The following is a 28,000-nucleotide window of genomic DNA, read 5'->3' as shown; positions in this document are numbered from 1 at the left end:
CTTTTGAAAACGCAGAGCAAGGCTCACTGTGTTTCTTTAAAATGTGAGTTCCCATCCTTTATCCACAAGCTTCTTCTGCCATGAGAGTGCTCTAATTTCCCAGCTACATGCTGTTCTGGAACACTTTCATACAGACACAGGAAAGAAGGATGCTAAAGAGAGACCAGAAAAGAATAAATCTCTTGCTACAAGAATCTACCCTTCGGACAGGAGGGGTGCGGGTGCCAAGTGTTGCTGCTGGTCAGGCTGTGCTGTCAGCACTATAGAGCCCTTGGGCAAAAGTCAGAATAAAACCTTTGGCAAAGCACCTAATTCCCCTGGCTTTCTCATGTACCCGGGTATCCTTTGGGTCATACCCAAGGTGTCTAGTACTTTCTAGGCACTTGCAAAAGGTGTGGATGGTGTTTCCAAGGCTATGGTTTTGGACATATAAGTACTGCCTGCTTACAGGCAGGAACCTGTACTAGGTCCCTGACTCCTCTTTTCAGTGTGATCCTAGATAGAAACTGATAGGAAAGGTGAAGATAGTAGTGTCACAGCAGTCAGCATAACTAGCTCACGGTAGGTAGGAATGGGAGGAAAAGCAGGAATATTTTTTGTTCTGAATTATGATGTACTCTTTCCCTCTATCAACCATCCTTTCCTAGACTGTTGTAGCAGAACAACCCTTGCAATCTCCTGAGTCCATGAGACTAGTGAGGTGTGTGTGCACGTTTTTGGATGCATGTTTCTACACTACAAACTACGTATGCTCAATGTCGTGTTGGAAGGTTGAATAGCAACTAAAACAGCCAGAAAGGATAAGGTGTCCACCTCTCATGTGACCACCCACAAAGTAAGCATGAGACTGAGCCCAAGCCTGGCTGTTAGACATATACCAAATTTTTGGTTAAGCCTCAAGCATAGCTAAAACATTTAAGCCACCTGAAGGCATTTGAACAGGCCCTGACAAAATGTAGATCCAAAGAAGCCATTTAAAAGTCCTCATACAATTAGATGCTATCAGTGACAACTGGATCAATGTTCTTTTTTTTACAATGTGTGTGTGCCTTCATTTTAATTATACAGAGCAACGATGTACTACAACATTCAATCTCATCAAACACAAGATTTCATTCTACCACAGGGTTTCCCTATGTGATTTGCTTGGGTGGTAGATAAAATGGTTCTTAAACTCACAAACAACATGGATATCAATGGGATTTGAATATTTCTAAGGTACGGGGTTTTCTGAGTTTGGTTAAATAGCCCTCCTTGTCACTGGTCTGCTTGTTTGCTTCACGGTGCTTTCAAAACATTGACGTTGAGGATTATAGACAGGATTAGGTTAATTCCCAATTTTATGTCAACCTCTGTGAAAGGCTTTGGGTGAAGAAAATGCTGATGGTCTATTTTAGGAAAAAATATCTCCATTTGATATGTTCATGATAAATATTTCAAGATTTAATTCAAGAACTAAATTTAACACTGAACTTTAACTTCATTTGAAGGAGTTAAAAAAAAAAAAACAACTAAAACAGGACAAAGCTGAGATGTCACTGCAGGTACAACATCTATATTCAACCTGAAATGAATGATTCCAGTTTTGCATTTCAGTAAGAAACAATGAAAAACACCTGGGTTGTCCCAATCTGAAAGAATCTTTCCTCTAATTCTTTTTAGTTGACTCCTGAACATTAAATGTTTGCATCACTCTGATTCTGCAGGAAAGTCCCTTAACTATTCTTTAATTTGGCTGAAATGGAAAAGATGGAAAAGACTTCGGGGGGGGGGGGGTGTAATTTAAGAAAATGGGAATGGCCAATAATTTTCCTTTTTCTCCTACCTTTTAATTTACTTAAGAGCTTTGTTCCCAGACTAGCAGCCATAGTGGAGACTTCAGTAAGATAAGAATACACACAAACTTTACAGTGGTGCGGCTGACTTGATAGCTTGTGGTGACATGAAAAGAAATCCCTTCTAACTGGACTTGCAGTCCAGGCAATGCAGCTAAAGCTTTGACTACAGATAACCTCACTTAGCATTGTTATCTGTAACGAAAAGCAAATAGAAACGTCTTCCACCATACATCCAAAGTTACCTAGGACCTACGAAGAAAGTGCCTTCTCACAGAAAAATCTTTTTAACCAGCCACAGACTTCCTCTTAAATAACAATTAATTTGAAATGTTTTAAAATATTGTTACCCTATGTTCACCATTTTTAAAATCACCTTCTGAAAATAGTGTGCATACAAACATGCACTTAGTGTTTGACACTGCCTGCTCAATCCATGCACACAGTAATGTGTCCAAATAACACTTAAAAATGTAACTACCCTACTGCATTAGAAATAGTTGCAAGCTAACAGTCCAGTTGACTGCCCATTTTCACCTATGAAGTTGAACTTAGTAATACCTTTAAAATTATACCTATTATTTTTAAAATAATTTACCTAGCATTTAAGTAATTTAGCACCATCCATGCATGGTCTTTCTTGCTAATAGTAAAAAATTATTTAACAGAAGTATGTACCTCACCACAAATAGAGACTTTTTTCAGGTACAGAAACCCTATCTCAACGGATTTTTCTGTTTTGCTTTTTTTTTTTTTTTTTTGGTAAGCATACACACAAAATCCCTTTGTAAACAAACATTTAAAACTTGAATTGCATGATAAAGGGACAGAAATCTTGTTTGTCTCATTTATAGTTCTTGTTTACTAGAATTTGTTGATTTTTTTCCTAAGCATACTTAATACCAGGTCTTGGATCCCTCCTTTTCAAATGAGGAACTAAACAGTGATGAGACCTCAAGATGAGCTGCAGCTATCTCTTTTTCCTCCAGCAGAGAGGCTGGATCAACTTCTGGGTAAGTTTTCTGCCCCTCCTCTCTCAAATGCAAGCAGTACTGCATGGGAGGCAAACCTGCCCTTTCGAACAGCTTGCAGGATCCAGGCGTATGTGTCCCCTTATCTGACTAGCGGGGCTGGAAAGATCTGCAGATCCAGTTTTAGCCTCCTGTGAAATTACTAGTCCACTTACTGCAAACACTTCAATAAGTCTTCCCGAGAGAAATTGGTACTATTGTTTCTTGAATTTAAGGAAGTAACTAAATAAAAATCTTACAAGAACGAACTTATGCCATACATCATAAAGAAGCAGCGCAAAGCGTCCACATTTTTTGTTGGTCTGACCTGAACTTCAAGAATGGGCAGAAACATCCCCAAATACTTAAATACTTCAGCATAAGCAGGGCAAAACAAACAAACAAATCCCAGACCACTGGTTAATTGCAGAACACACATTAAGCTCTTTCACAAATTAAATTGTGGTGTAGTCAAAACCATTTTGGAAAAGGGGAAAAAATTACTAAACCAAAGGGGAAAAATAATGACTCTAAATGGGGCAAAATAGCAGATCTATTGGAAACATGACAAAAACAGGATGTTAAGGAAAAAAATTAAGTGGAGTCAACAAGGTTACACATAAGTAACACCTTAACATTAAAAGAAATCTATTTTCCATTTTGACCCGGAAACCTCTTCCATTAATTACTAAAATCTATTTACACAGCAACTAGATAAAATCAATCTGATTGCTCACACTATTTTTGGCTCACTTTCTATGGGCTCTGAGCATTCAACAGACCAGCTCTAGAGAAGTGTCATGCTCTGAGTTTCCGTGTTTTGCCACCTACAACACTATCCTAGCCATGATTTCTGGTATGCAAGCTCTTCTGTACTGGATATGCAGTATTTGGTTCACGGCTCCGTCCCCTTGCCCCCAGCAGAGGCACGTATGGAGGCCATGCTTCCTTTCAACCATATATGGATGCAAAGCATCTCTACCGGTATCTCTGCCGAGCTTGTTATGAGGGGTTCTGACAGGCACCATGGCTGAGCTCTCTTACATTAACCAGACTGAGAGCGCAGTGCAGCAAAAGTAGAAAAGAAAGACAAACGGAGAAAAGTAGGTGGAGGACAGGCAGTCCTTGGAGACCTGGGAGAGACACACTCCTCCTTCTACACTTATTCCCATTCCTCCTAGGAACATCAAGTAGCTTCCAAAAGAAGTTATATTGATACATTATACATTGGTATTGATGCATTATTTTTCTTCCAAAGTGGGATTGTTCCAGGTACAATATCCATAAAATTTGTGCCCATCAGTTCAGCAAAGACACAGACACAGTTATGGAAAATTTGTATTCTGTCTTGGAGAACACCTCCTGTTAGGACCTGTGCTATGGCTGGAGGTGAGCATAGAGGGGAAAATTTCTGAGACTCAGGTGTACGCTTGGCTTTACTTTCAGTAAACAGAAACTGTGGAAATAAGCAGAGTCTGTTTAATTAAAAACCATCTTGACCAGGTGACTTCTTCTTTTTCCTTGTGTCTTGGGCAGCTGAACACTATCAATTTATTATTACGACGTTACCAAACTTATGCCACAATCCAGAGTTGCATTTTCTATGCAGTGATTCTGAAACTACAAAAAGATGCATATTTCTCCCCCATATTCAACCAGATCCAAATATAGCTTTTATGTGAAGCTTCATCTGCCTCAGCATATAGACATAAAGCATAGCATGTCCCAGTCTAGAGTGTATTTTCAGCTATGGTTCTCTGGCAGTAGCTTATCATTTAATTAAAACAATGAAGTTCTCATCAGAGGACAGAAAATTGCTCAGAGCTTGCAAGGCACCCGAAAACAAGCTGGTTTAATTCTGACTTTAGGCACACCACTAACAGTTTCATCTGGTGGTCTGACCTTGGCTTTCAAGGGAACCTCTGCCGTGTGCTGGTATGGAGCAGTGATGGCAGTGAGCAGCAGTGATGCATCTCCCCCTCTAATGTCAACTGCTGGCTCCAAGTACTTACTTGAAGGGCTTTTCCCCAGTGTGCGTCCGGATGTGGTTGTTGAGTGTGGTGGCACCAGCAAAGGCACGACCGCAGTAGCCGCACTTGAACGGCCTGTCGCTGGAGTGTGTAACTACGTGGTTCCTCAGCTCCGAAGGCTGGGAGAAAGACTGGGAGCAGTGACCACACTGGTAGGGCCTGCAATGGGGAAGAGAAACACCGTGCTGTCAGTGCCTTCTGTCGACGTGAGCAGGAAACCACATGGGCAGCAACATCTCGTCTTCCCAGCAATTTTCAAAGATAACTGCGAGCGCGCTTCTCTGGAGCCTTCTTGGGAGACACATACCCAAAACTTCATGATCTCTTTAGCAAATGTGAAATGCTCGTGCAAGAATAGACTGAGTCTATGGGCGTCATGCCCCACAAAACATAATTCAGCAAGGTAGTGAGCCTGCCTTATTTCTCCCAAGCTCAACGTGGTGCTCCTTAGTCACAAAAAACTCCCCACGCATCCTTTGTCTGACGGTGCCTGATACAGTTTTACCTACAAATGCATGTCTAATTGTCATACCTATATCCTAGGTGGATACTGCGAGTATTCACAGTTAAATTCTTCATATTGCTTTGGAGGAATCTAGGTTTTTTGAGATCATCTATTTCAATGAAAGGCATTGGAAAAAATAACCACCATGTTACAATTAGCTTTCTGCTTTCTTAGTGGTATTGAAAATATTTGCATTTAATTAACAGGTTTCTTCTATCCAGACTGAAAATGCCTTTTTTGTGATGTTGAAATGAAACCCAGAACTTAGGTTTTTGACACCACAGTTTGTTAAAAACAAACATAACAAACAAACTAAACTGACTGATATGTTACAAATACAGAATCACAACAAATGGACTGCAAACACAGAAAGAAAATGATACAAGACAGTAAGGTGAGACAGGACTGATGAAATGCAAATACCACAGCTAATCAAAATGAAATGTGAAGAAACAGTGTCTTTATTTCTGTTTGGTAAAAGTGATTTAATAGCAACAACATACAAGGTTTATTACCTTTTCACATTTAATTTAAGTTAGTGACAGAGTCCTACATGCTCATCAGACTTTTTGTTAAGAAAATTAAGATTTTTCTAGAGGCATATTAATGATTTTTACTCTGCACAGCATTTTAAGGCACAGCTCTTGATGTCTGCATTTCTAGAGCCAGTGGCCAACACCAACTTAATTGCTCCTCTCTAATAAATGTGTATGTTTAAATGGCTAGAAACCAAAACTAAAGGAAAGGAGACAATGGTGACCAAGCATGTACAATTCAATTAAGTGCAAAATAAAGTGAACTATCTCATTTGTCAAGTGAACTGCTTAATTGTGGCTACTTGCATCACCGAACACAAATACTATTATTTTACAGTGCTTCAGAGCACTGAACCCTGATTGTAGAATTTTTTAGCTTGATTAATAGCTCGGTATTGGTCAATAACTCAATAGCTTACAATTTTACTTACTTACATTTGAAAATCTAACTGCTCTTCAACAAGTTTGAAAGAAATATATTAAAACCGTGGAAAGGTTACTTAATCCAGATGATGTGACTCGTAAAAAAAAATACATGAATATATGTAAAATAATATTTTAAGAAAAAATAAGTACTGAATATCTGGTTCTGTTATTGGAAGACAAGCAGGAGCATGCCCGGTCTTCTCGTTATTTGAAGTGCATGGTTAATTTGCATGAAAAGTATTTATCAAATTTGACATGAAAATTCAAGTGCGGGTTAAACAAAGATGATTTGTGAATGCAGACTTATTTGTTTGGGTATTTTCAAATCAAATACTTTTAAGCAAAAAGAACACATTAAGATATTCTGTATCCAAGAAACATTGATTTTTTAATAGTGAAAGGGACCATTAACATCTATTAGCCTCTGGTTATCTATTTTTAACAGCTACCACAATAAATGATAGAACACTACATAAAACCAATTAATCTTTTATTTTTTTAACAGTCAATGTGATTAATTTCATACAATGAAAAGTCACACCATAACTTGTCTGTAAATAGTCAAAATTCCAAACCAGTTATAACTGAACATTATGATGCTAAGTAAAATGCTTTTACCCCCTACATGGGCTCAAAACAGATTTCTCATTTGCAAAGGATATTAATATATGTACTCAGAACAAATTTCACTGGCTGATGCTCAAGAAAGATCCCTATAAAAAAAATCACCTATTGTTAGATCACTTTGACCAAATCTTTTCCATTCATCCATATCTTGGGAGAACAGCTATTAAAGAAGATACCCTCCCTCTTTGCAGGGGACGCATTTCTCCAGTTTATACACAGGTGATTCTGATTAATGCTAAAATGGGCAGAATAAGTAATTTTTTTCAGCTAGATACGTAGCACACATTAAACCAAGCTCATTTTGAAAAGAAAACCTATAAATGCATTGAAATACTATAACAATTTTAAAATGCCGTATCTGATTTGCACAATTGCAGATTCAAATATGCCAAATTTTAAAAACTTTTGGATACTACTATTTTTTCCAAGAGCTAAAAAAATCATTCGATAAGTATAAAAGTCATGATTTTGTTCTCTGGTAACCATTTTACTGTGCTCAGAAATTTTTCTTGGCAGAAAATAAAATCAATACGTTGTTTTTTAAAAAAAATGAAAGTGGTGCAGAAGGACTGAACATGAGCAATGCTCGGTTCAGTGAGTACATTGACATGGGCAGAGCAGGCCTGTCTTTGATGTAGCAGTTATGTCTTCTGCCATCACTTTTGTCTGCACTGGGACAACGAATTAAGATGGTAACCTCTTTATAGCAGAGATTTGCAGACAGAAGGAACACGGACATAGTGACAAAAACAGAGGTCTTCATACACTGTATTTTCAAAGATGTGCTGCTAGACTGAATGCAGTCCCAGCCCAGAAAAAACTCATTTCCACTGGAATAATCAAGAACATATCATACCTTCTTGAGCTTTAAGATATCCATGTGAATATAAGCACACAGCCCAGATGTGTGTTGATGCTCCAGAAAATTAATATTCAAACAAAATGGATGTCAGTCTCTTAATATGTAAAAACGTACATAACCAAAATATTCCTTTGCAGATGTACAGGCAAATTTGCAAGCATGAAAGTAATTAGCTTGATGAAACAGGTGTACCAGGGCCTCAAAGTATATGCTGACTATCTGAATAATTTTTTTCTTTCTGTAAAAATTTATTTTCCGTCTATCGTGTACCAGAAACAACATGGTTTTGAACGTTTCGTCACTGCATTTTCTACAAAGTATCTTGTAGGCCCTCACAGATGTAAATCAAGCCTGATCAACATCTTCTCATATAAGTATTTTTAAGTTATCTTTAAGAACAGCTAAACTGATGTATAGCAATACGCAGTTGAGAACGATGTGCTGAGAGCCATCAAAAGCAGTTCTAATGTTTTTCATTAAACACCTACCTACATATTTTTCTAGTGTTCTGTCTTCCTTCCTGAGCTTAAAGAAAGAAAATCTACTTACCCAGAAGCAAATATCCTGTTAGAAATACTACACTATTGTCACTAACTCCATGCACCATCAATCAGCTGTCTAGGTGTACTAACATGTAGAGTCCACCAGCTTTTTCTAGAGACCCTAATCTTACAGTCTGTGACTATAGGATGGCCCACTACAGGAACACAGACCATTTAGAGTGAAATTCAGAAAGGAGTAACTGAATGTAATAGTTTTCAAGTTTTGTAGTTATTTAGATTTTGAGCTTTTCAAAGTTTTTCAAGTTTCATTTTCAAAATGAAACTTTTGCTCCCTAATTTAGACAATGTCTTGAATGATTCTGCTGTTTGGTGATGTGTTTTCCCATCTTACAATTTCCTGACTTTTGTAGCTGATTTTTTCTGGGTAAAACTACATCATGTATAGGACCAGTACAAACCCCCTCTCCTACGAGACTTATTGAATCTCACCAAAGCTCATGTTTTGTGCAGGGAATGGGATCCCTTAAAATGCACAAGGCATGTTAAGGGATAACAATAGAAAAATCCATATCTTTGCACCTGGAATAGCTGCCGACAGACAACTATGTATTTAGATTGATTCTTTTTAGATTTTAATTTAGCAAAAGTGACATAGCTTTAATTATTTATCTTGTACTATTTCTCTGCTGGAACAATATACTTTCCAACTCCTGACTCCTGAGTACATCCAGCCAATATAAACTTATTTTCTACATCATAAATAATTCATGGTATGAATTATTAGACTCCCGAAAAATCTTATAATTATTTTCCACTGAATTTCCACATTCTTTCCTTTATGATGAACAGGTTTCTAGTGAGGCCTCTTCAGAAGTTAATTTGCTGTTTTCAAGGTACCTGTGGAATCTCAGTACAATCCTTAGAAGAGAAATTGCTTGTATTAGTGAGTTCCTGAATACCTGTAACTATCATCGAAACACTGTCAGATCAGGGAGAAAAAATAGCACATCGCTGTAATTTTTTTCCCTTTAGAAAAAGCTAGAAAAGCACCGGCTGAAAGAAGAGAGACTGACAAGTGCTTTTCTCCTTGCTGAGGACTAGGAAGAAGTAAAAAACTGACTTGATTGATGTCAGGGTCTCAAAGTGTGGGACACAGGGTTCTATTGAACCCAGGGCAGGGTTTCAGGGCGCAACAGGGGGAAGGCTGTCACACCTCAGCCTCTGCAAAAAAATGAAAGCAGGGCATGTCGAATTGGGGCCAGCATCGGCTTTCAGGGCCAGGTCTTCGTGCAACACACAGCACAAAGAGCACAGCTGCAGTCAGAGGAGTCAGGTCACAGTTGTCCTGATGGAAAAGAACTTTGGAGGGAGTGGTACTTCTTCCAGCAAGTTGAACTAAGAAGATGGAGAAAAAAGGGATGCATAAGGATACTGCTAGCTTGAACACAGTCTCATCTCTAGCATCAGCATTGCCATGGGTGAGGTACATTCACTATCTCTGACTCTACATCTCCTGCTGTCCTGGTGGTCCAAGAATGGATTGAGACCAGTCCTGAGGAAAAGGACTTGGGGGTGTTGGTTGATGAGAAGCACAACATGAGCTGGCAATGTGCACTTGCAGCCCAGAAAGCCAAACGTGTCCTGGGCTGCATCCAAAGAAGTGTGGCCAGCAGGTTGAGGGAGGTGATTCTGCACCTCTACTCTGCTCTCGTGAGACCCCATCTGGAATACTGTGTTCAGCTCTGGAGTCTCCAGCACAAAAAGGACATGGAGCTGTTGGAGTGGGTCCAGACGAGGGCCACGACGATGATCCGAGGGCTGGAGCACCTCTCCTATGAAGACAGGCTGAGAGAGTTGGGTCTGTTGAGCCTGGAGAAGAGAAGGCTCTGGGGTGATCTTGTTGCAGCTTTCCAGTACCTAGAGGGGGCCTACAGGAAAGCTGGAGAGGGAGTTTTTACAAGGATATATAGTGATAAGACAAGGGACCATGGCTTTAAACTGAAAGAGGAGAGATTTTGATTAGATCTAAGGAAGAAATTTTCATTCTGAGGATGGTGAGGCACTGGAACATGTTGCCCAGAGAAGTTGTGGATGCCCCATCCCTGGAAGTGTTCAAGGCTGGGTTGGACGAGGTGTTGAGCAACGTGGTGTATTGGAGAGTGTCCCTGCCCGTGGCAGAGGGGTTGGAACTAGATGATCCTTAAGGTCCCTTCCAACCCAAACCATTCTATGATTCTCCTTAGGCAGAGCAAGCAACTTCCTCGAGCACTTCAGGCACCGTGCAGCAGCAGGGATGGCAGAACTGGACCCACCAGGAGTTCTGGGATTGTCTCTTCCAAGTGTTTGTGGAGTAACTAGCAAAAGTAGAAAGTCAGTGCACTTGAAACTTTTTCAAATTTCTGAAGCTTTCGTGGAGATGAACTGCTCTGTACACCCATGGCTGTTATTAAGTACAAGTACTGGGAGTTAGCAAACCTTTGTGAAAAGATTATGCAAGAACAAGCATTAAATTCAGCATGATGTCTACTTTAATTGAGCAATATTCCATAGCCACTGTATAAGCAGAAACAGACAACTCTTGCTTACACATTTGCTTTTTTTAGGTCTGTTTTGGGAGATGTTTAAATTCATTAATGGACTTGGGGAGAATATTAAGGTCAAAGACACAGAACCTATAAAGGAAAATTATAAACACAAAATAGGCTAAGCCCTGATCTTAGAGATAAAGATCTATTAAATTGGCTAGTTCAAACTTCAACCTCCTGTTTTAAAAAAAACCTTACAATTTAATGTTGAGGTGCTATAGCAAAACATGAGTATAATTACATATTTTGAGTAGACAAGAATTGTGAGGTCCAGATAACATCCACAATTTACCAGCCATGAACACATTTATAGAGTGGGTTTTCCCTCAAATTATCAGCTTAAATACATGGCAATCAATGAGAATATGTATCACACAGATGTACGTATTGTACATTAAAATATGGCACAGACAGCTCTTAGAAACTGCAGCCACCTGCCTCCCCTCAACACCAAGACATCCTGAATCTGGTGATCACAGTGGGAAAGAAAGATGTCATTGAAAGAGATTGTGTTATTATCAGAAAAGTGGTTAAAAATATTGCTCTATAAATGATTCGCTGTGATCAAAGGGTTTTGGTTAACCCTTTCTGGAGCCTCTCCAAATACAATTGTCGGGAATTTCTGCAGCAGGAGGAAGAAAAAAAAAAACATCCACGACAAAATAGAACCAGAACCAAAACCAAAACCAAAATACAGAAGAGAAAATAGATTTCTGATTCCTGCTTCAAGAAATAGTTGCTCAAGCTACTTCTGTCTGGGCAAGGCTTAAAAAAAGTCCCAAAGGGTCAGGAAGTCCCAGAATTCAAATCTGGATGGATTTAAAACTTCACCTCCCACATCCACTCCAACCCCAATCACCATTAAGTTCGAAGAGAAGCCCTACAAAAAATAACAAGCTAAAAAAAATCTCAGTACAAAGGGGGAAGTAGATTACAAGTAAACCAGTAAATAATTTAAAATTAATTTTAATTTAAATTAAAATCCTAATCTTAATCTAAAATTAACAAACAGTAGATTATTTTAATAATTCTCCCTATTTTGGATTAATTATTTTTTAAAACTATTTTTATTTATTATATCATCTGCCTGTTAAATAGGACCATTTCTTTCTTACTGCCCAAAGCATTTAAGTATATCTTGGCCTTTTTTTGTCTGCTTTCATTCAGATGTTTTCTGAATCTAAGTGGCTTTAAAGTAATCTTTTTTTCTTTCTTTTCTCAAGCCTCAAGTAGACTGCTTTTCTGAAATTTCAGTCCATGAATTGGATTCCTGTATAGGTTCACAGATGTTTTCCCTGCACCTCATGCTGTACATAATCAGCATTATTGAAAAACAAACACCAAGGCAGAACAGATAGCCTAAAGTCATTTCCTAGAGAAGACAAGCCCTGTTGCTTCAGTCCCATCAAAGATACAGTGGCTAGTGTGCTCACAAATTGCTGACAATAAACAGGGAGCTGTTTACCAGCCCAACCGATGCTGCAGATACCATTGGGAAAATACAAACCACAGAGTTGCACCCAGTACCTGAGGCTGGCAAACAGGAATTCCTTCACAAATCATACCCTATTTTCTTGTCTCCAGGAAATTTTGTACAACATGTTAGGAATTTTTCATCTGGAGAAGTGTCATATGTTTAAGAAACCAGAGACAGCTCTTTTCCAGCCACTGTATCACTAAATACCTGATGTACTGGTAGCTGCTAAAAGACAAAAAGCTGCCTGTGGCGTAAACTCAACCTGTAATGGTTTCTAACCAGGGATACAAGAACCCAGGTCCTGGGGCAGTTATGATCTGCAGTAACTGACAGACACCCTCCACTACAACAGGTTGCTCAAAGCCTCATCCAACCTGGTCTTGAATACTTCCAGGGATGGAGCATCCACAACTTCTCTGGGCAACCTGTTCCACTGCCTCACCACCCACTGAGTGAAAAATTTCTTCCTTATATCTAATCAAAATCTATGTTCTTTCAGTTTAAAGTCATGGTCCCTTGTCTTATCACTCCAAGCCCTTGCAAAAAGTCCCTCTCCAGCTTTCCTGTAGGCCCCCTTTAGGTACTGGAAGGCTGCTAGAAGGTCTCCCTGGAGCGTTCTCTTCTCTAGGCTGAATAACCCCAACCCTCTCAGCCTGTCTTCATAGCAGAGGTGCTCCAGCCCTCAGATCATCGTCGTGGCCCTCCTTTGGACTCACTCCAGCAGCTCCATGTCCTTCTTGTGTTGAGGACCCCAGAGCTGAACACAGTATTCCAGGTGGGGTCTCACGAGAGCAGAGTAGAGGGGCAGATTCACCTCCCTCAAACTGCTGGCCACGCTTCTTTGGATGCAGCCCAGGATACGGTTGACTTTCTGGGCTGCAAGTGCACATTGCCGGCTCATGTTGAGCTATTTAGATTTTATGCGCTCTCTCTATATATACAGAAGAAGTTTCTTAAGAACAGGATTCGCGAAACCCAGCAAGCCAAAGAATAAATCAGCTAAATTAGCCAATATCAATATTGAGAAAAAGGCGTTAGCTATTATGTTTTGAATCTTCCTTGAAGCTTCTAGGATTCAACACTTACAACTCAGAGCCTGTATTTACCTTCTCCCCATCCAAATCCTCCCCGAATCTGCTAAGTCCTTTCTCTAATCACCTTCTCTCTGCTCCTGGGTGACCCAACTTGTCTTCTGATATCATCTTCCTACTATGCTGTAGGGTATTCTGAGCTAAAAATGCTCTGTACTTTCTTGTTGAAGCTGTTCTGCATGGTCAAATTAAGTAGGCACGGGAGAGACAAAACAGTAAGACGTCATGAATTAGTAACCTACTAATTAAGGTGTTCACTTGTGAAAGGGAAGATTTAAAATCCAGCCTATGTTTCAGGCAATATTTGACACAAGATACTTAGGAGAAAATAAATTTAAAAAAAAAATATTAAAAAATCAAATCTCTCACCTCCAAGATGACAGACATAATTGCAGGATAGACTTATCCTCATTTTCTCTTTCTGGCAAAATGAATATTTAACTATCCCTTAGTGTGCAGAACAGCCCCGTTATAGGAGACTCTTCTTGCATTATTATCTGCTGCTTGGTCCTTCATGAAGGAAGACACAGGTTCAAGTGAAGGAAAGGATGAAATCTAGGCATCACACCTGGTTGGATGAATCTGAAAAAGTATGTAGGGGAGCCTCACAACATACTTCTTCCAGACTCCCTAACGCAGCATTTTATGATTTAGTGTATGCTTAGGATGCTTTAATACTGGAAACATAAAAGTCCATGAAACTTACGAGAGCAGACCTTTCGGGACATGTATCCTACACTATGGCACTTAAATTGGCAGTTGTGTCCTACAGCTTCCTTAGCGTGGGATTTGTTTCTGCTAAGGCCAGCATAAAAATCAGAAAACGTTGAAAAGGCTTGTTTGCATTCACGATGTTATCAACTCTCTAAATTCAATGAAGATTTGCATGGAATCTAGCGTGTCCCTACCACGCTTGACATTTCAACTGGATTTATGCTCCAGTATCTCCACACCCAAAGAATCACACGAGCGTATGTGTACACGTAGATAACCAGTACACAAAAAGACATAGACATGCATAAAAACACATGCACAGACTCACTGTTAACTACTTTTTGGTAGTGTTTTGGTTAAATGCAATTCACAATTAAATGCTGCTTTGAGATCAACCTTCCAGGGATTCAGCTGTTTTGCCCAAACCTCCTTCATAGCTGAAGAAGAGAGAAACCGTGGGCAGTCTTTTTTATTCAATTAATTTGATTTTTGTCTTTTGTCCTGCCAGCTATCAAAATTGTCAAATAAACCAGCTTTGATTCATAAATAATGGTTCCATTATATTTACTGTGCCACCGGTCAGAGTACCTGAAATTTTAATTCACTTGTTCAGCTAAATTTCATCCTCAGTTCACAGCCATAAAATTCTGTATTGACAAACTTTCAAACCAACTTTGACTCTGAGGTATCTAGTCAACATTTTTCTTCTGTGTGGATATTAGTTTATTGAATAAGTGGCATCTGTTTTCCTCCACATCACTAGTGGAGTAGGTATTTCCTTTTGACAGCTTTGCACGATTTATGGGTTTGCATGCTCTGAAGAAAAATAGTACTAAGCAAAAAATTCCAATTCATTACCTCTTAGTACTTAATTAAGTTCATACACATTGCACACTATAGGTGAACCCTGAAATGACTGTGACAGCCACTGAGCAGCAAGTTAGATTATCTTTGGAAGACAGAGAGACTTTTAATTATCTTGACCTCATTTTTCCATCTATGATATTCATAAACTTTCCTTCTATTTTGTTGCCTCCATCTGATGTACTAAACCATCCCGAAAACAAGATTATATCCTTAGCTATTTCCTTTTATCTGCACATTTAGGCACCAAATGTTTTTACAAATAGTGAAGTCAAGCAACAGTTTTTATCGGCTTGCTTCACACAGCTGCAGATGAATTATGTTGTACAGGCTCCTCCTAATAATGGTTTGGTTTTGGAAATGATAACAGCTTGATAAAAGAAGAAAGCAGTGGATCTGGCTATCAGTAGATACAGAAATAAAGAGAGCCTGGGCTTTACCTGTCAGGGTTCTGCGTACACACATGCATCTGTAAGAGGATCCGCTGGGTGAAAGTCTTAAAGCATTGCCCACATTTCCAAAGATGCCAGTCACTGAACTCAGAATTTAGTTGGCTTGTTGAAGTTGGGCTTGCAAGAACTCGTTGGTTTTTGACACTGATCTGGTTAAATCCTGACTCGATGGACCCAGACTTATCCAGGAGAGAAAAATTTCTGCTACACGGAGTCTGTGGAAATACTATGGATCGCTGTGAAGTGGCAGGGGATAGTTTGCTACTTTTATTAAATGGCTGTAGGGTGTCTTGTCTGGACATGGCCTCCATTACAGTCGAAGGGACATTCACTGGGAGAAAACAAGAAAAGTAAATAAGATCGTTTTTATGCCTTTTTAAAACTAATACAGTGTTGGGAGACACCAAATAATAAGAACATCCATTTTCTTGACACTAGAATTAAACAACTTTATTTCAACAATGCACAAAAAAAAAGGGCTTGAATAAGACAGTGATCTGAATGGATGATGCTGATTCTGTGATACTGAAATGAAAACTCATGCAAAGGGGTGTCTGAAAGGACTCAGAGAACCCTGACTGTGATATATATTTATTGCACAATGGGATTGTCATCTGAAAGAAAACGCTGCTGCACTTGTGATACCCTGACTCTGCATGTTGCGGTCAGCATGTCCAATTGCTATAACACAGACAAGCATGAATTTTGAAAGCATGGGGAAAAAAATCCTTGCTCGGTCACTCCTTGAGATACAACAGGGCTTAAATACCTATGGCAGCAATAATTCCCTTATTCTCTTAAAGGGCAGCCCCTAGGACATTATACTATTAAATCTCACAAATAGTCACACAGCTGATACAGTATAAAGTCAGTGACTTCAGCTTAACTTGTGTGATTAAGGCTAATAGCAGTTAGATTACCACGAGGCAATGCAAAGCGTAGATAGAGATATCTTTGTGCATCAGTTTACCACCTACAAAATAGGAACAAAATTGTTTCTAGTCCCATGCAGGTCTTATGATCATCAATTAACTATGAGGCACTCAGATATTTCAGCAACAAATGCAATATGCTATTCTCACAAAGAAGTGATTTACTGCCAAATTTGGATGTTGCATGATAAGGAAGGCAGAGGTCAAACATATAAAAGAAAGTTGCCTCACTCTTTGAGTCCCATCTAGATCATGCAGTGAATGAAGCAAGGGTCCTATGGAAAAATGTCATCAGCTAATGAAAGATTGTACCACAAAGCAAAAAGAAGCATAATTTAGGCCACCTGGGCCTAATGCCTTCTCATGCTTTCCAATTTTGGCACACTCAACCTCATGTCATAATATTTTAATGGAGATTTTTAGATTAAACGTTGTATGCATACGTCTATGCTCTAAATATGTCCACACATTTATTTGCTGTCTCAAAGTGTTTATATGTATATATCCACTCATAGGTACATAACACCTACTAAACAGGTAATTAGAAACTGCAACTCTGTTTAGGTAAGTCATACTGACAGATTTCTAAGAGCAAATACGAGAAATTAAATTTCAGTTGTGAGCTGAAATCATCCAATATTATTTAACATACAATAAAAGTGTAATATGAACTAATGTTTTGGTAATACCTTAAACAACACCAGTTACTTCACAGACTTATGTTCTAATATCTTCCATCAATCATAATTACTCTAATATTGTAATATTACATGCTATTTAACTTACTTAAGTTGAGGTCTTTCCTAAGCTATTCTTTTCTGGAGCATCTGAGGACCTGATTTCTAAGTATAGTTACATCCATGGGGTTATCACAAGCTTCAAGACATATAATGCATCTTCAATGTCTCTTCAGTAGAAGGGGCAATGTGTATACTTTCATTTTACCTCAACATTCTCACACAAGAAGCAGATCACTTTTTTTTTTAAAGAAAAATATATTCATAAAAGTCCACAGAAGCAATAAGATCAGGATATTAAAGATTTAAGGAATATAGGCAGAGTTTGTACTGGGTGAATACATCCCTATGCAGAGGATAAGCAGGTCTACTCTGAGGGCTAAAGCTGCACTTAAGTGAGACACCAGCCTGCAGCTGGTTCCATGCTCAGAGATGAATTTCATTTACTCACGTCAGTCTCTCTGTGGATGAAACTCTGGTTTCTCTCACAGCAAAATAGCAAATGACAATATTTAGAGATTTTAGCCATAATACTTTGCTTTTCAAATAAAGGTTTTGTAAGCTTCAGCTCATGAAAGTAAAAATAATATTTCTATATTGTACACTGCAGAGCACGAGTTTTATCAGCAAACATTACTGCCAGTAATTAAATTTCTTTTAAACTTTTCTCAAGCCCAACAGATTTGAAAACTCAAGATGAAAAAGGTTGTTTATTTTTGGCAGTTTAATGTCTGCTATCTTGCTGTTTTATTGCTGCATGGCTCAGTGTTTAAGTTGCTATGAGACACAAGTTCATCCTAGCATAGTTGTTTAAGTATCCAAGTATTTGACAAAAAAAATACATCTTCTATGTAATTGATTAAGTGTGGGCAGCCACAGGGTTACTTTAGACTAATGTCAATCAGGCTTCCATTATTGGTTTCTTCCACCACAGAGATACACATAGCTGTCAAAATGGAAGAGAGGTCTCTGATGCAAGCTCTAATCAAGTTCCACACACAAATAGTGAAACCGATAAGTATGCTTGGGTCATCTGTTCCCGTTACAGACAAAGGTATCCAGCACTAGATTGCACTGGGTCTACGTTATAAGTTACGTGCCTAATTTTGTGATGATTCCTAGCAAATTAAAAATAAAATACTGAGAACAAGTAGAAGAATGGATGGAAAGGGGGATGGCCAGGATGGAATGGAGGTTCATAGTCATTTCAGGCAACTTACACTCTGTTTGTATTTAGAGAAGCTGGCTTTTAGCTTTTAACCACGAGGATCTCATGTGTACAATCAGTTAGACAAAGCTTTTCTCAACATACTTAGTGATACTAGAATGAAGAATCACTAACAGAGGACTCGTGGACTTGCAATGCATTACTGTTTTGGCAAGACAGTGTCTTGTGATAGCTCTGATAACAATGGAGAAGGCCAAGCAAATGGTTAAAAAGAGACTAGGAATGAATCGCTTGTAAGGAAGAGTGATTCCACACACTACCAGCTACGTGGGGCTGCAAAGGTGAGAAATCTGCTTTTTAATTGCACATACCTGCACACTTCCAAACACTTCCATTTATTTAGGTAAGCATAACTTAATATAGTACAGCTTAAGTGTATCAGTTTCAGGGGTTTATTTTGTACACATGAAGCTTACCTTAAATATATAACCACTTTCATTTAATATGTCTTCAAATACTCTAGGAATATAGCCAGGAATTCTGGCTTACACAGGTAGAAATGCAAGGAAGAACTTACAATTTTCATCTTGTGCAATGCACTGGAGAGGGATTCCAAAGAAAGATGTGTAGCTGTCATTGTACCACACCAAGAGCTCGGTGCCTCTGGGGATATCTATACAAGCCCGGTAGAATATATTTGACCTAATGAAGAGAAAAAGAAGAAATAATGCCTAATTTAGAAATAGAGCATTCTCTTCTTATCATATACAGTATTACAGTAGAAATCCATTGATTTAGAAGCATTTCTGCAGATATCTAAATGAGTAACTTACCAATTGTTTTAAAACCAAATCTATCATCAGGGAAGGACTTTGTTCCTGTAGCACAGAATGACAAAGAGCTTACAGGCACTTTGTACCTAGCAAATTTTAAAAACCGAGATTTTAAAAGGACCAAGATTTTATGAAAAGACAAATATTTTTTGCAATGTCCCTTTTAAAGTGATTTGAGAAATGCTACATTTTGCTTACACAATACAAGTATCAGAGTGGTGCACACAGTTTGGTAAATTCAGCCATTTAAACACTTTTGCATTGGTTATCTAAGCTAAGTTAATGTATTTTAGGGGTAAACAAACAACAGTTCTTTCATTCCAATAAGTTATTTTAGCAAGAGGTTTTAAGTAGTATGACGTGGCCTTTCATTACAGCAATATACCACCAAATTGAGTAAAGTAGACTTTTGGCTTAGGGAAATAAAAGAAGTTGGGTTAATCTGACCATACAACTATAAAATCTTCCCTTGTATGGAACATTGAGGGTAATCTCAATGATCTTTCAATAAGTATGAATTAATGTTATTATAAATGTGATATCTTATCACATAGCTCTGTGGGTATGCCTAGACCACTGAACTGGGAGTTGCGGGGAAAAAAAAAAGGAAAAATCCTAGAGTCTCCAAGCATATAAACAAGAGCCTTATCCTGATCTTGCACTGATGCAAATAGCTTCAGAGTGATACTTCTACAGTTAACGGATTTACATGGGGGCAAAAACTGTGTAAAATTAGAATCAGGCACAAGATAAAATAAAAGTGTTATCAGTTTGTAGTGGCTTTTCCCTTAGGCTTCACACGGAACAGTAAAACACACTCCTGTGAGATGGATAGAAATTCAATATATACAAGAAGAGCATTCCACTCTCGCTGAAGGATTACATACCAAAATGATACAGTCAAAGTACCAAGAAATGACCATTTTTTATAACGGCTTATGTAAGGCAGAAAAACATCTATAGACCAAAAAAAAAGCTGGGCCTCAACTGGTTTTCTGAGTGAAGAATTGCTACAAACGTTAGCCTGAAGTTCAAGATAAAAGTGTTTAGGGTTGGTAGGCCTTAAATTTAGACTTTCTATAAAGAATTGGCTGTAGCGATGCAATTTGTTCCTTGTATAACAGTGCAGACATAAGGAGAATCTTTTACCACATTTTTCATGGCAGTGAGATATGCACTTGTCAACATATTTTGTCACCGCAAAGTGGCTCTTGGCAACAGGATCATAAAGATCAATAAAAAAGTGCAGATTCTCAATATTTTACTAGCAGCTGCAAAAATTTCATTTATCTTGTTATTTTCCCCGCTTACTGCCACCCTGTCTCAGGAGGGCACTGCTGGCTAAGCAGAACGGTTTTTCTGCCCTTCTATGAATATCTGACAAAAACTCTCCCCTTTGTGTCTCCTTCCCTCCTTTCCTCTTCTCCCTCTCTTTCTTCCCAGAGCTGTGCATTTTGTTAATTCTTTCCACTGTTACATAAAAACGAGAATCGGAGCCACGCTATAAATTATCAGCATCTTCTAACTTGAGAAAAATTGAGTCTACTTTGTACTTCACCCTTGTAACATTTCATCTCTCACTTTGGCTTCCCTTAACATAAACACAGCAGCCCGGCAAATGAATGTGCTAAAACCAAATGACACACTTTGCCGCTGAAAGAGCAGAACTGTTTTTGAGCAATGGGTGGTCTGTGAGGCTTGGAGTAGGCAGGGAAAAAAAAGTGTAAGCGTACACCGTTCCTTACAAGCGTGTAGAGCTTCCAAAACTCGCAGAAGTCTCTGCATGCTGAAGTACATCAAAGGGATTTTTCCCTTTTCGGATAATATTTCCTTTGCTGACATGTATTTAGTATTGTGGTTGGATGACTCATAAAGATAGCTTCATGGCGTCCCAACGCAGTTGAAGCAGAACACATGCCAACAAACATTATTGTCAGCCTCAAAATAAAAACAAAACGTTCAGCTAAGGGTCAATCAATCAAGAGCACTTTGAAGAAAATTCCATTTAGATATTACAAATCATAACAGAATGAATTTAAACCAGCTGACTTTCTGTGAGGAGGACGTCCATGTACAATAAAAATTAGGCCGGTTTTTCAGTGTCCAACTTTTCTATTTTCTTACACTTGGATGCAGTCACTGATGATGGATGCCAGTTTTTTAAATTGTGTTTTTGTAGTTCATTTTATAAAGATCTGAAGTAATCGAAAACAGATCAACAGAGGGAACTCTAAGTAAAAACTCCATCATAAAAGGAGAGTTGTAAAATCCACTTAATATTGACAGATGTGTAATGACTTTCTCATGCTCACTTTTCATTTAGGTTTGTCATCTATATATACATACATGTACGCATATACATATATTTTTTATTTTTTTAATATATTTATATGCACACGCACACACCACCACACTGAGAAATAGTTCACAAGATACCTACAAAAATACTCTTTCATCACAGCAATCTTTATTCATTATGCAGTATGTTTATTTAAAATCCGATGGGATTTTAGCTATAGATATCAGACATTTAAGGGTATAATAAAAGATTTGTAATGTATAAATAGGATTGTTATTTTTTTAACTGAGGCATTATTTAGTCAACTGGCCAGAGAATAAAAAAGCTGAAAATGCAATTGAACAATTTTACCATTGTTAAATTGGAACCCTATGGGATAATCAAACTTTATATATATTTAACTTCAGCTTGCTTTCGTATGTTTTATTTTTAATTTTAAAGGTACTTTAAATAAGTTTAGGATTCTTCCTAAAGAAAAGAAACTCTACTCTCTAAAGCAACTAGAGAAAATTGGGATTGCTCACTGTGACTGTCAAGCCCAGGGCACTCTTTGATGTGCTTCCTACCACGTTTAATAAGGCCAAGCAGTTGCTTCTGATTCTGAGGCAAAAGGTTTGTTTATAGCTGAGATCATGTATTTATGTAATGCGTTGTCTGGGTTTTTTGGATCTGTTTGCAAGTACAAACTGAAAGGCACCATAATTTCTTTACGTTTTTCTTCACGTTTTGACCTTTTCTAGGTCTCTAGGACATAAAAGGCACAAGCACTAGCAATCTTGGCTAGCAGGTGCACTTCAATGTATAAGCTTTAGATGTGTACGTGTCTCACGACTGACTCCTGGAAAGCCTTTGGATTCAAAACTCCTGCCATTTTTCCCCTTTCTCTAGCATCTTTACTAAGGGCGGAAGATTTCTTGGATTGGCTTGCTTCTGATCAGACCGTTAGAAAACGTGCAGAGGGCTCTGTGCAGCGTGATGGTCACACAAGCGACACAGGGCTGTACTTGTTGCCAGGAGCTCCAGGTCTAGCATGCTTACTACGATGGCCTCAGCTCAGGGCAACCAAAGTCAGACCCACCCTCACTACACTGCAGCTTTTATAGAATCATAGAATCATAGAATCATTTGGTTGGAAGAGACCCTCAAGATCATCGAGTCCAACCATTCACCCTGCACTGTCAGGGTCCCTAAACCATGTTCCTCAACACCAAATCCACACAGTTTTTAAACACCTCCAGGGATGGGGACTCTACCACCTCCCTGGGCAGCCTGTTCCAACACTTCACAGCCCTCTCTGTAAAGAAATTCTTCCTGATATCTAACCTAAATTTCCCCTGGCGTAACTTGAGGCCATTCCCTCTCGTCCTGTCATCCATAACGTGGGAGAAGAGACCGACCCCCATCTGCCTACAGCTTCCTTTCAGGTAATTGTAGAGAGCGAGCAATTGTATTGCCTCGAACGAGCGCAGTCACAAAAGCCCGGCTACCGTCTTTGCCATCAAAGACAATAGTACTGGTGACAGTTACGGTCTGACTTTTCACTAAAAATCTTTTCATTTTGTTGCACTGAGAAAATCAAAATGTACTTTACCTGTACTGAACCACTGTTAAGTTCTGTTCCCCGCAGTGTCTCGCACATCGGATATACCTCATCCAGCTTGACTTACTGGGTTCTCCACCATCAATAAAGTGCTGCAGTGTCCCATCTTGGTCATATATCTGGGGGAGATGTCACAAGGTCAAGCAGTTAGAACAAATCATCAGCAATCATTTTCACTGCCTTGCTGGTGTCTCTCTGTGCCTTTTTCAGGAACTCACGTCCCTGAGATTTGTCATCACGTACCGATGCTCTTAAAAGTCTACATGGAACAGCAGAGAACTATTTTGGGGGATGTAAGTTTATCATGTTTCTTTTATCAAGCCAATCTTTTTGTATTAAACATATTTGTGGTGTCTCAAAGATGTGACCATGTTTCCCAAAGAATATTTAACCTATTTTGACAGGCTGGCCTTAAATAATGAACTGCCAGATAAACAAGAAAATCTGGATGTAAAGCCCGCATTGAAATGGCTGGAACATCTGAGCAAGGGGCAGTAGTAATGCCTAAACAAGTATCCCTTCCTTCACATCTCAGTTGCAGCAAGAGCGTAGACTTCAGCAACCTCACAAGATACATTAGGGAGTTGTAGGATTCATAATACCAAAACAAATGAGACTAGAAGAAAAAAGAGAGTTGAAGATGCCTTTAGAAGCTCCCTCGAGACATATCATTTTTTTGAAGGAGTAAATGAGAAATCAGTCCTGAGGGAATCATGGTTTTCCTGAACATGACGTCCCTGATAAGGACATGAGAGCCAGTTACAGTAATTTTTTTTTAAAAAGGACAGCATTATGTCTCTATTTGGCACTGGATGCTCCTTCTGAAGTTGAAGAATAAAACTGCTCTGGAGGCTTCAAAATGAAAAGATCAGTGTTTCATGCACACCTGCCCTTCTGACTGCTTAAAAAATGCTGCCTAGGGATTTCAAATCCTACTAAAAGTGCATGGTCTCACAAGATTTTTACCTGTTACGCGATTGCTTTGTTAAACTTCAGAAATGCACCGGAATGATTAGGTGATTATCTGAAGTAACCCTGATTTTCACATCTTTTGCCCCTCCACAGTCTCCATCTGCCCCAAAAATGTTATCCCTTTTGAAACTGTATGAGCTTAAATTGATGTCTTCTTCTAAATCTGCTAATTAAAGAGGAAGCACATTTATTACATTGAATTGAACATTTCTAGAGCAAGGAAATTAACAATCTTGCATTTCTATTTCAATATCAAGAGAATAATAGCAGAAATTATGTGACTATGTTCAATATTTCTAATTTACTAAAAGAATGTTACCTACAGTGCACACAAAAACAAACACAGAAATCAGAATCTAGTTCTTTACTCCACCACATGAAAGTCTCAAATTCAGGAGTGAGCCTTACTTTTGCTTCTGACCAGGAGGGACAGGGAGTAATCAGGAGCAATATATCCATTGCTAGAACATAAGAGACAGGGAAATCAAGTGTCTACAGAGATCCTTATCATATGTTCCAGAGTGCCTGTGACAAGGACCAGGTGAAACCTGGCCAGATGCTCCTGGGTTGGACAAACAAGATACTACCCCGATATGCACTGAGTGGTAGAATAAGGTCAGAGAAATCAGAAGAAGTCCTCAGAGGCAAACAAACACTCCGGTACCAGGGATTTAGTTTATTTTTTATATACGGTAGCTTGTTGATTACCAGCAAGGACCTATTCTAATGTAAACTTGTTAATGTATGTTTAACATATGAGCAAAATACACTAAACAGTAAAAATCTGTAATGGAAATGGAAAAACTTTGCAGGAAATCAGCCTAGAAAAAGGAAGAGAAGGAAAAATCAATGACTAGCAATGCTTGGCTGGGACTGTTTTGGCAATATTTATCCAAACAGTCTCAGCACAGTGTTTATTATCTATTCACTTACACGGTGCTTACTAACATAACAATATATGGCTTAACATGAGGCGAAAACAATTCACATAAATAAGGAGCTGATAGCGTCCTAATCCCCAGATGATATGAAACAGGAAAGACAAAGATGACTGCCATAATCGGTACTGACAGCCATATCGAGACACACAGGAACCTGCTTAGAACTTTGTGTATATGGACAGACATGAGCTGACGTAAGAAATTAAAACCTGCCATGAAAATGTAGGACTGGAGCTTTCTCAGGCCTTGGCCTGGAATAGGAAGGGCTGCTCTATGAGCAAGACTAAATGCTTTCAAATGCTTTATTCTCGCAAATACTGATGCATCAGTGACACTATGCTCTCCTTTCCTAGGGGATATTGCTGACATTGCGAAGCTACATAGTCAGAATCCATCCCACAGTATTCTTAGCCCTGTTCTTACATGAATGAAAACCCAGCTGTAAGGAAGCAGAAACCCTAACGTTAGAAAGGAAGTAGTAATGCTGCATTGTACCTGTTTATTTGTCAAATTGCATAAGCCAGATTAAAATCTGAAAAAACTTAACTGATATGGTTATTATTATTCATATTATCATTGTGCACCAGTTCTTAACCTCTTTACACTTGCTTAAATCAGGCCACCATTACATAATTGCCTGAAGAAACCATCATGAGGGAGCAAACCATGACCTCTAATAGAGGAAATGCAAACAAGTTGTGAACCCAGACATTATAGCAAACTATATAGATCGCCTGCATCTGTATTACACATGCATATGTACTTAAACACTCATAGTATGTATTAAAATAAACTCCTGTAGAACCCTGTGATAAACTGATCTTACTGAAAACCTTTGACTACCTCACTAGATCACTACTTCCATCTACACTGGCATAGCTTTTAACATACGGCAAGAACCTCCTGGCAAAGTAAAATGCCATTTCTCCAACTCATTATGGAGAATGCATGCATTTTATTCTGTATCTTGCAACAGTCATTGATCTAAGTGGTGGAAACAAATTAGTTATTTCATTTTTCTTTTTTGATTACACTTGGAAGTGTTACCTAAACTTCTTACTGGATCTTTTCCTTCTTCTGACCCGAAGTACTCAGTAACTGTTGTTTTTGCTGAGTTTTAAGGGGTTTTTTTCTTTTGCTTTAAATGTTTCAAAACTTCTAGATTTTTTTTATGGTCTGTTCCAATTTTGAGGAGTGCACCAGACTACCGACAGAGACCAGAGTCTGATAAAAAAGGAGTGCACTCACCTTCTCATTTGACATGCCTTGTGTTCCTCCTTAACAGTTCTCATATAATTAATTAACTTCTTAACAGGTTCTTGACTATTTATGGGTAGTTTACTGGTATGTTATATATCGAAAGACTCAGAATGTGATGCATATACATATTCTATGCATTTCATCCTTTTGCTTCAGAATACAACAGAAACAGCTTCATTTTCCAAGAAAGTAAGTCCAAAAAATAACAAGCACAATTCAGTCCTCTCTTTTATTTTTTATATTCCTTTCCTTACAAACAGTAATCAAGACATAAATAATACAGAAAGGTATGAGGTACACGATGAAGTTTCTTACAGGGTGCCGCTGATCTTCCTTGTGACCTAGACATGCATTCCAATCAGGAAATACAGGGAAAAGAAGGTACGATGCCAATGTACTGATACTGGTCATCTTCGCCTTGTAATGGCACGCAAATACAAAATAATACGAAGCACTGGATTTATTACTTGTTGGATTGGTTATTGACAATTATTTGGAGGCTCTAGGTACTGAAACTTGTCATGACAATGATAATAGCAACACATAATGGCAATAATAATATCATTTATAAAGCACATAGTATCTTGTATAAGTGATGCTCTAAAATCTATGAACGACCATTACTAAGTAAAATAAACAGCAGTTGCTGGAACATCTATCACTCTGGCAACATACCATGTCTAGGTAGGACCATGTAAAATTTAAGTAGCGTATCAGATATGGCAGAGCACTAAAAAGCCTTCTGAGAACTTTCAATTACTTCGATACTGACATAGTCAGTATGGCTCACTTGGATAGATGGAGACAAATGTAATTCCAACGCTAAAGACTGTTGTTCCAGTTTCTGGTATAGAAGCCACAGCATTTTATGATAAAGAAGCCCGAATGTAATAGCACAGCTGCACAGAAAGCCAAGCTATGAAGTAATTAAAAACAATTTCACAGAAGAGATAGAGAGAGCAAAAATGGTTAGTACATTGGAGTTCTTTCCTCTCTATCTGTTGCTTTCCTTTGTTCTCTTTCCATGGACTGCTAAAGGATTGTGTCTTTAGAAATTCTGCCTGCATTTAATTTTTCCATGTAGTCAAATAAAAAAGGTGTTAGCATACAATTTACTTGACCTCTCATTTTCCTTGCAGGCAGAGGAAGAAAAGAGTGGTCCTGAAAGTGGAATTTTTCTTTGTATGTATGTTTGTATTGTAAAAGTAGCTATTATAATCGTTTTTTACGTTGCAAGACAGTAAAAGATACGTGAAGAAAACCACAAAACATGCAAGAATTCATTCTTACCATTAGTAGATATTCTTGCTTTTTGCTGTTCACTCTTGTTCTCATTGACATCACATGCGTAAGGTCATAGGATTGTCAAATCAGCATTTGCCTTCTCCTCCCACAAGAAGTTCTAACCTTGACTTCAGTGGGAAGAGTCAAGATAGCAGGGAGTAATTTTGATGAGTACATACATTTCATAAATCATCAGCTGTGCATTTAAAGACCATGGATGTACTCTAAAGTACTGGAAATACAGAGAAAAAGGTCTGATGAAACAGACTGACATGTCAGATATGGTAGCATCCATAGAAGTTATACTCTCCGTAACAATGTACGAACCTACAAGCCATAGCAACACAGAAAGCCTCTTCCTTCATTGGCTTGGACATCAGAACAGAATGATCTCTACATTAGGCAAATCTCACTATTGTGAGACCTTGCTTTTGACATAACAACACTACAGTTTCCT

At 38.5% G+C, this 28,000-nt stretch overlaps 1 protein-coding gene across 1 annotated transcript in view; it reads right to left on the bottom strand.

The window, feature by feature from the left end:
* Window positions 1–28,000, bottom strand: part of PRDM6 (PR/SET domain 6) — a 73,912-nt gene that overhangs the window by 2,216 nt on the left and 43,696 nt on the right. Inside the window, exons 3-6 of the mRNA XM_086629746.1 lie at window positions 23,078–23,205; window positions 18,932–19,056; window positions 15,506–15,848; window positions 4,858–5,034 (exon numbers count right to left, since the gene is read on the bottom strand). Coding sequence (XP_086485872.1) covers window positions 4,858–5,034; window positions 15,506–15,848; window positions 18,932–19,056; window positions 23,078–23,205 — 773 coding nt within the window. The remainder of the gene's footprint in view (window positions 1–4,857; window positions 5,035–15,505; window positions 15,849–18,931; window positions 19,057–23,077; window positions 23,206–28,000) is intronic.

Source organism: Tauraco erythrolophus, chromosome Z, assembly GCF_009769465.1.
Source record: "Tauraco erythrolophus isolate bTauEry1 chromosome Z, bTauEry1.pri, whole genome shotgun sequence".
NCBI lineage: Eukaryota > Metazoa > Chordata > Aves > Musophagiformes > Musophagidae > Tauraco > Tauraco erythrolophus.
Note: the sequence above shows the minus strand (reverse complement) of the source record. Positions and strands in the feature narration are given on the sequence as shown.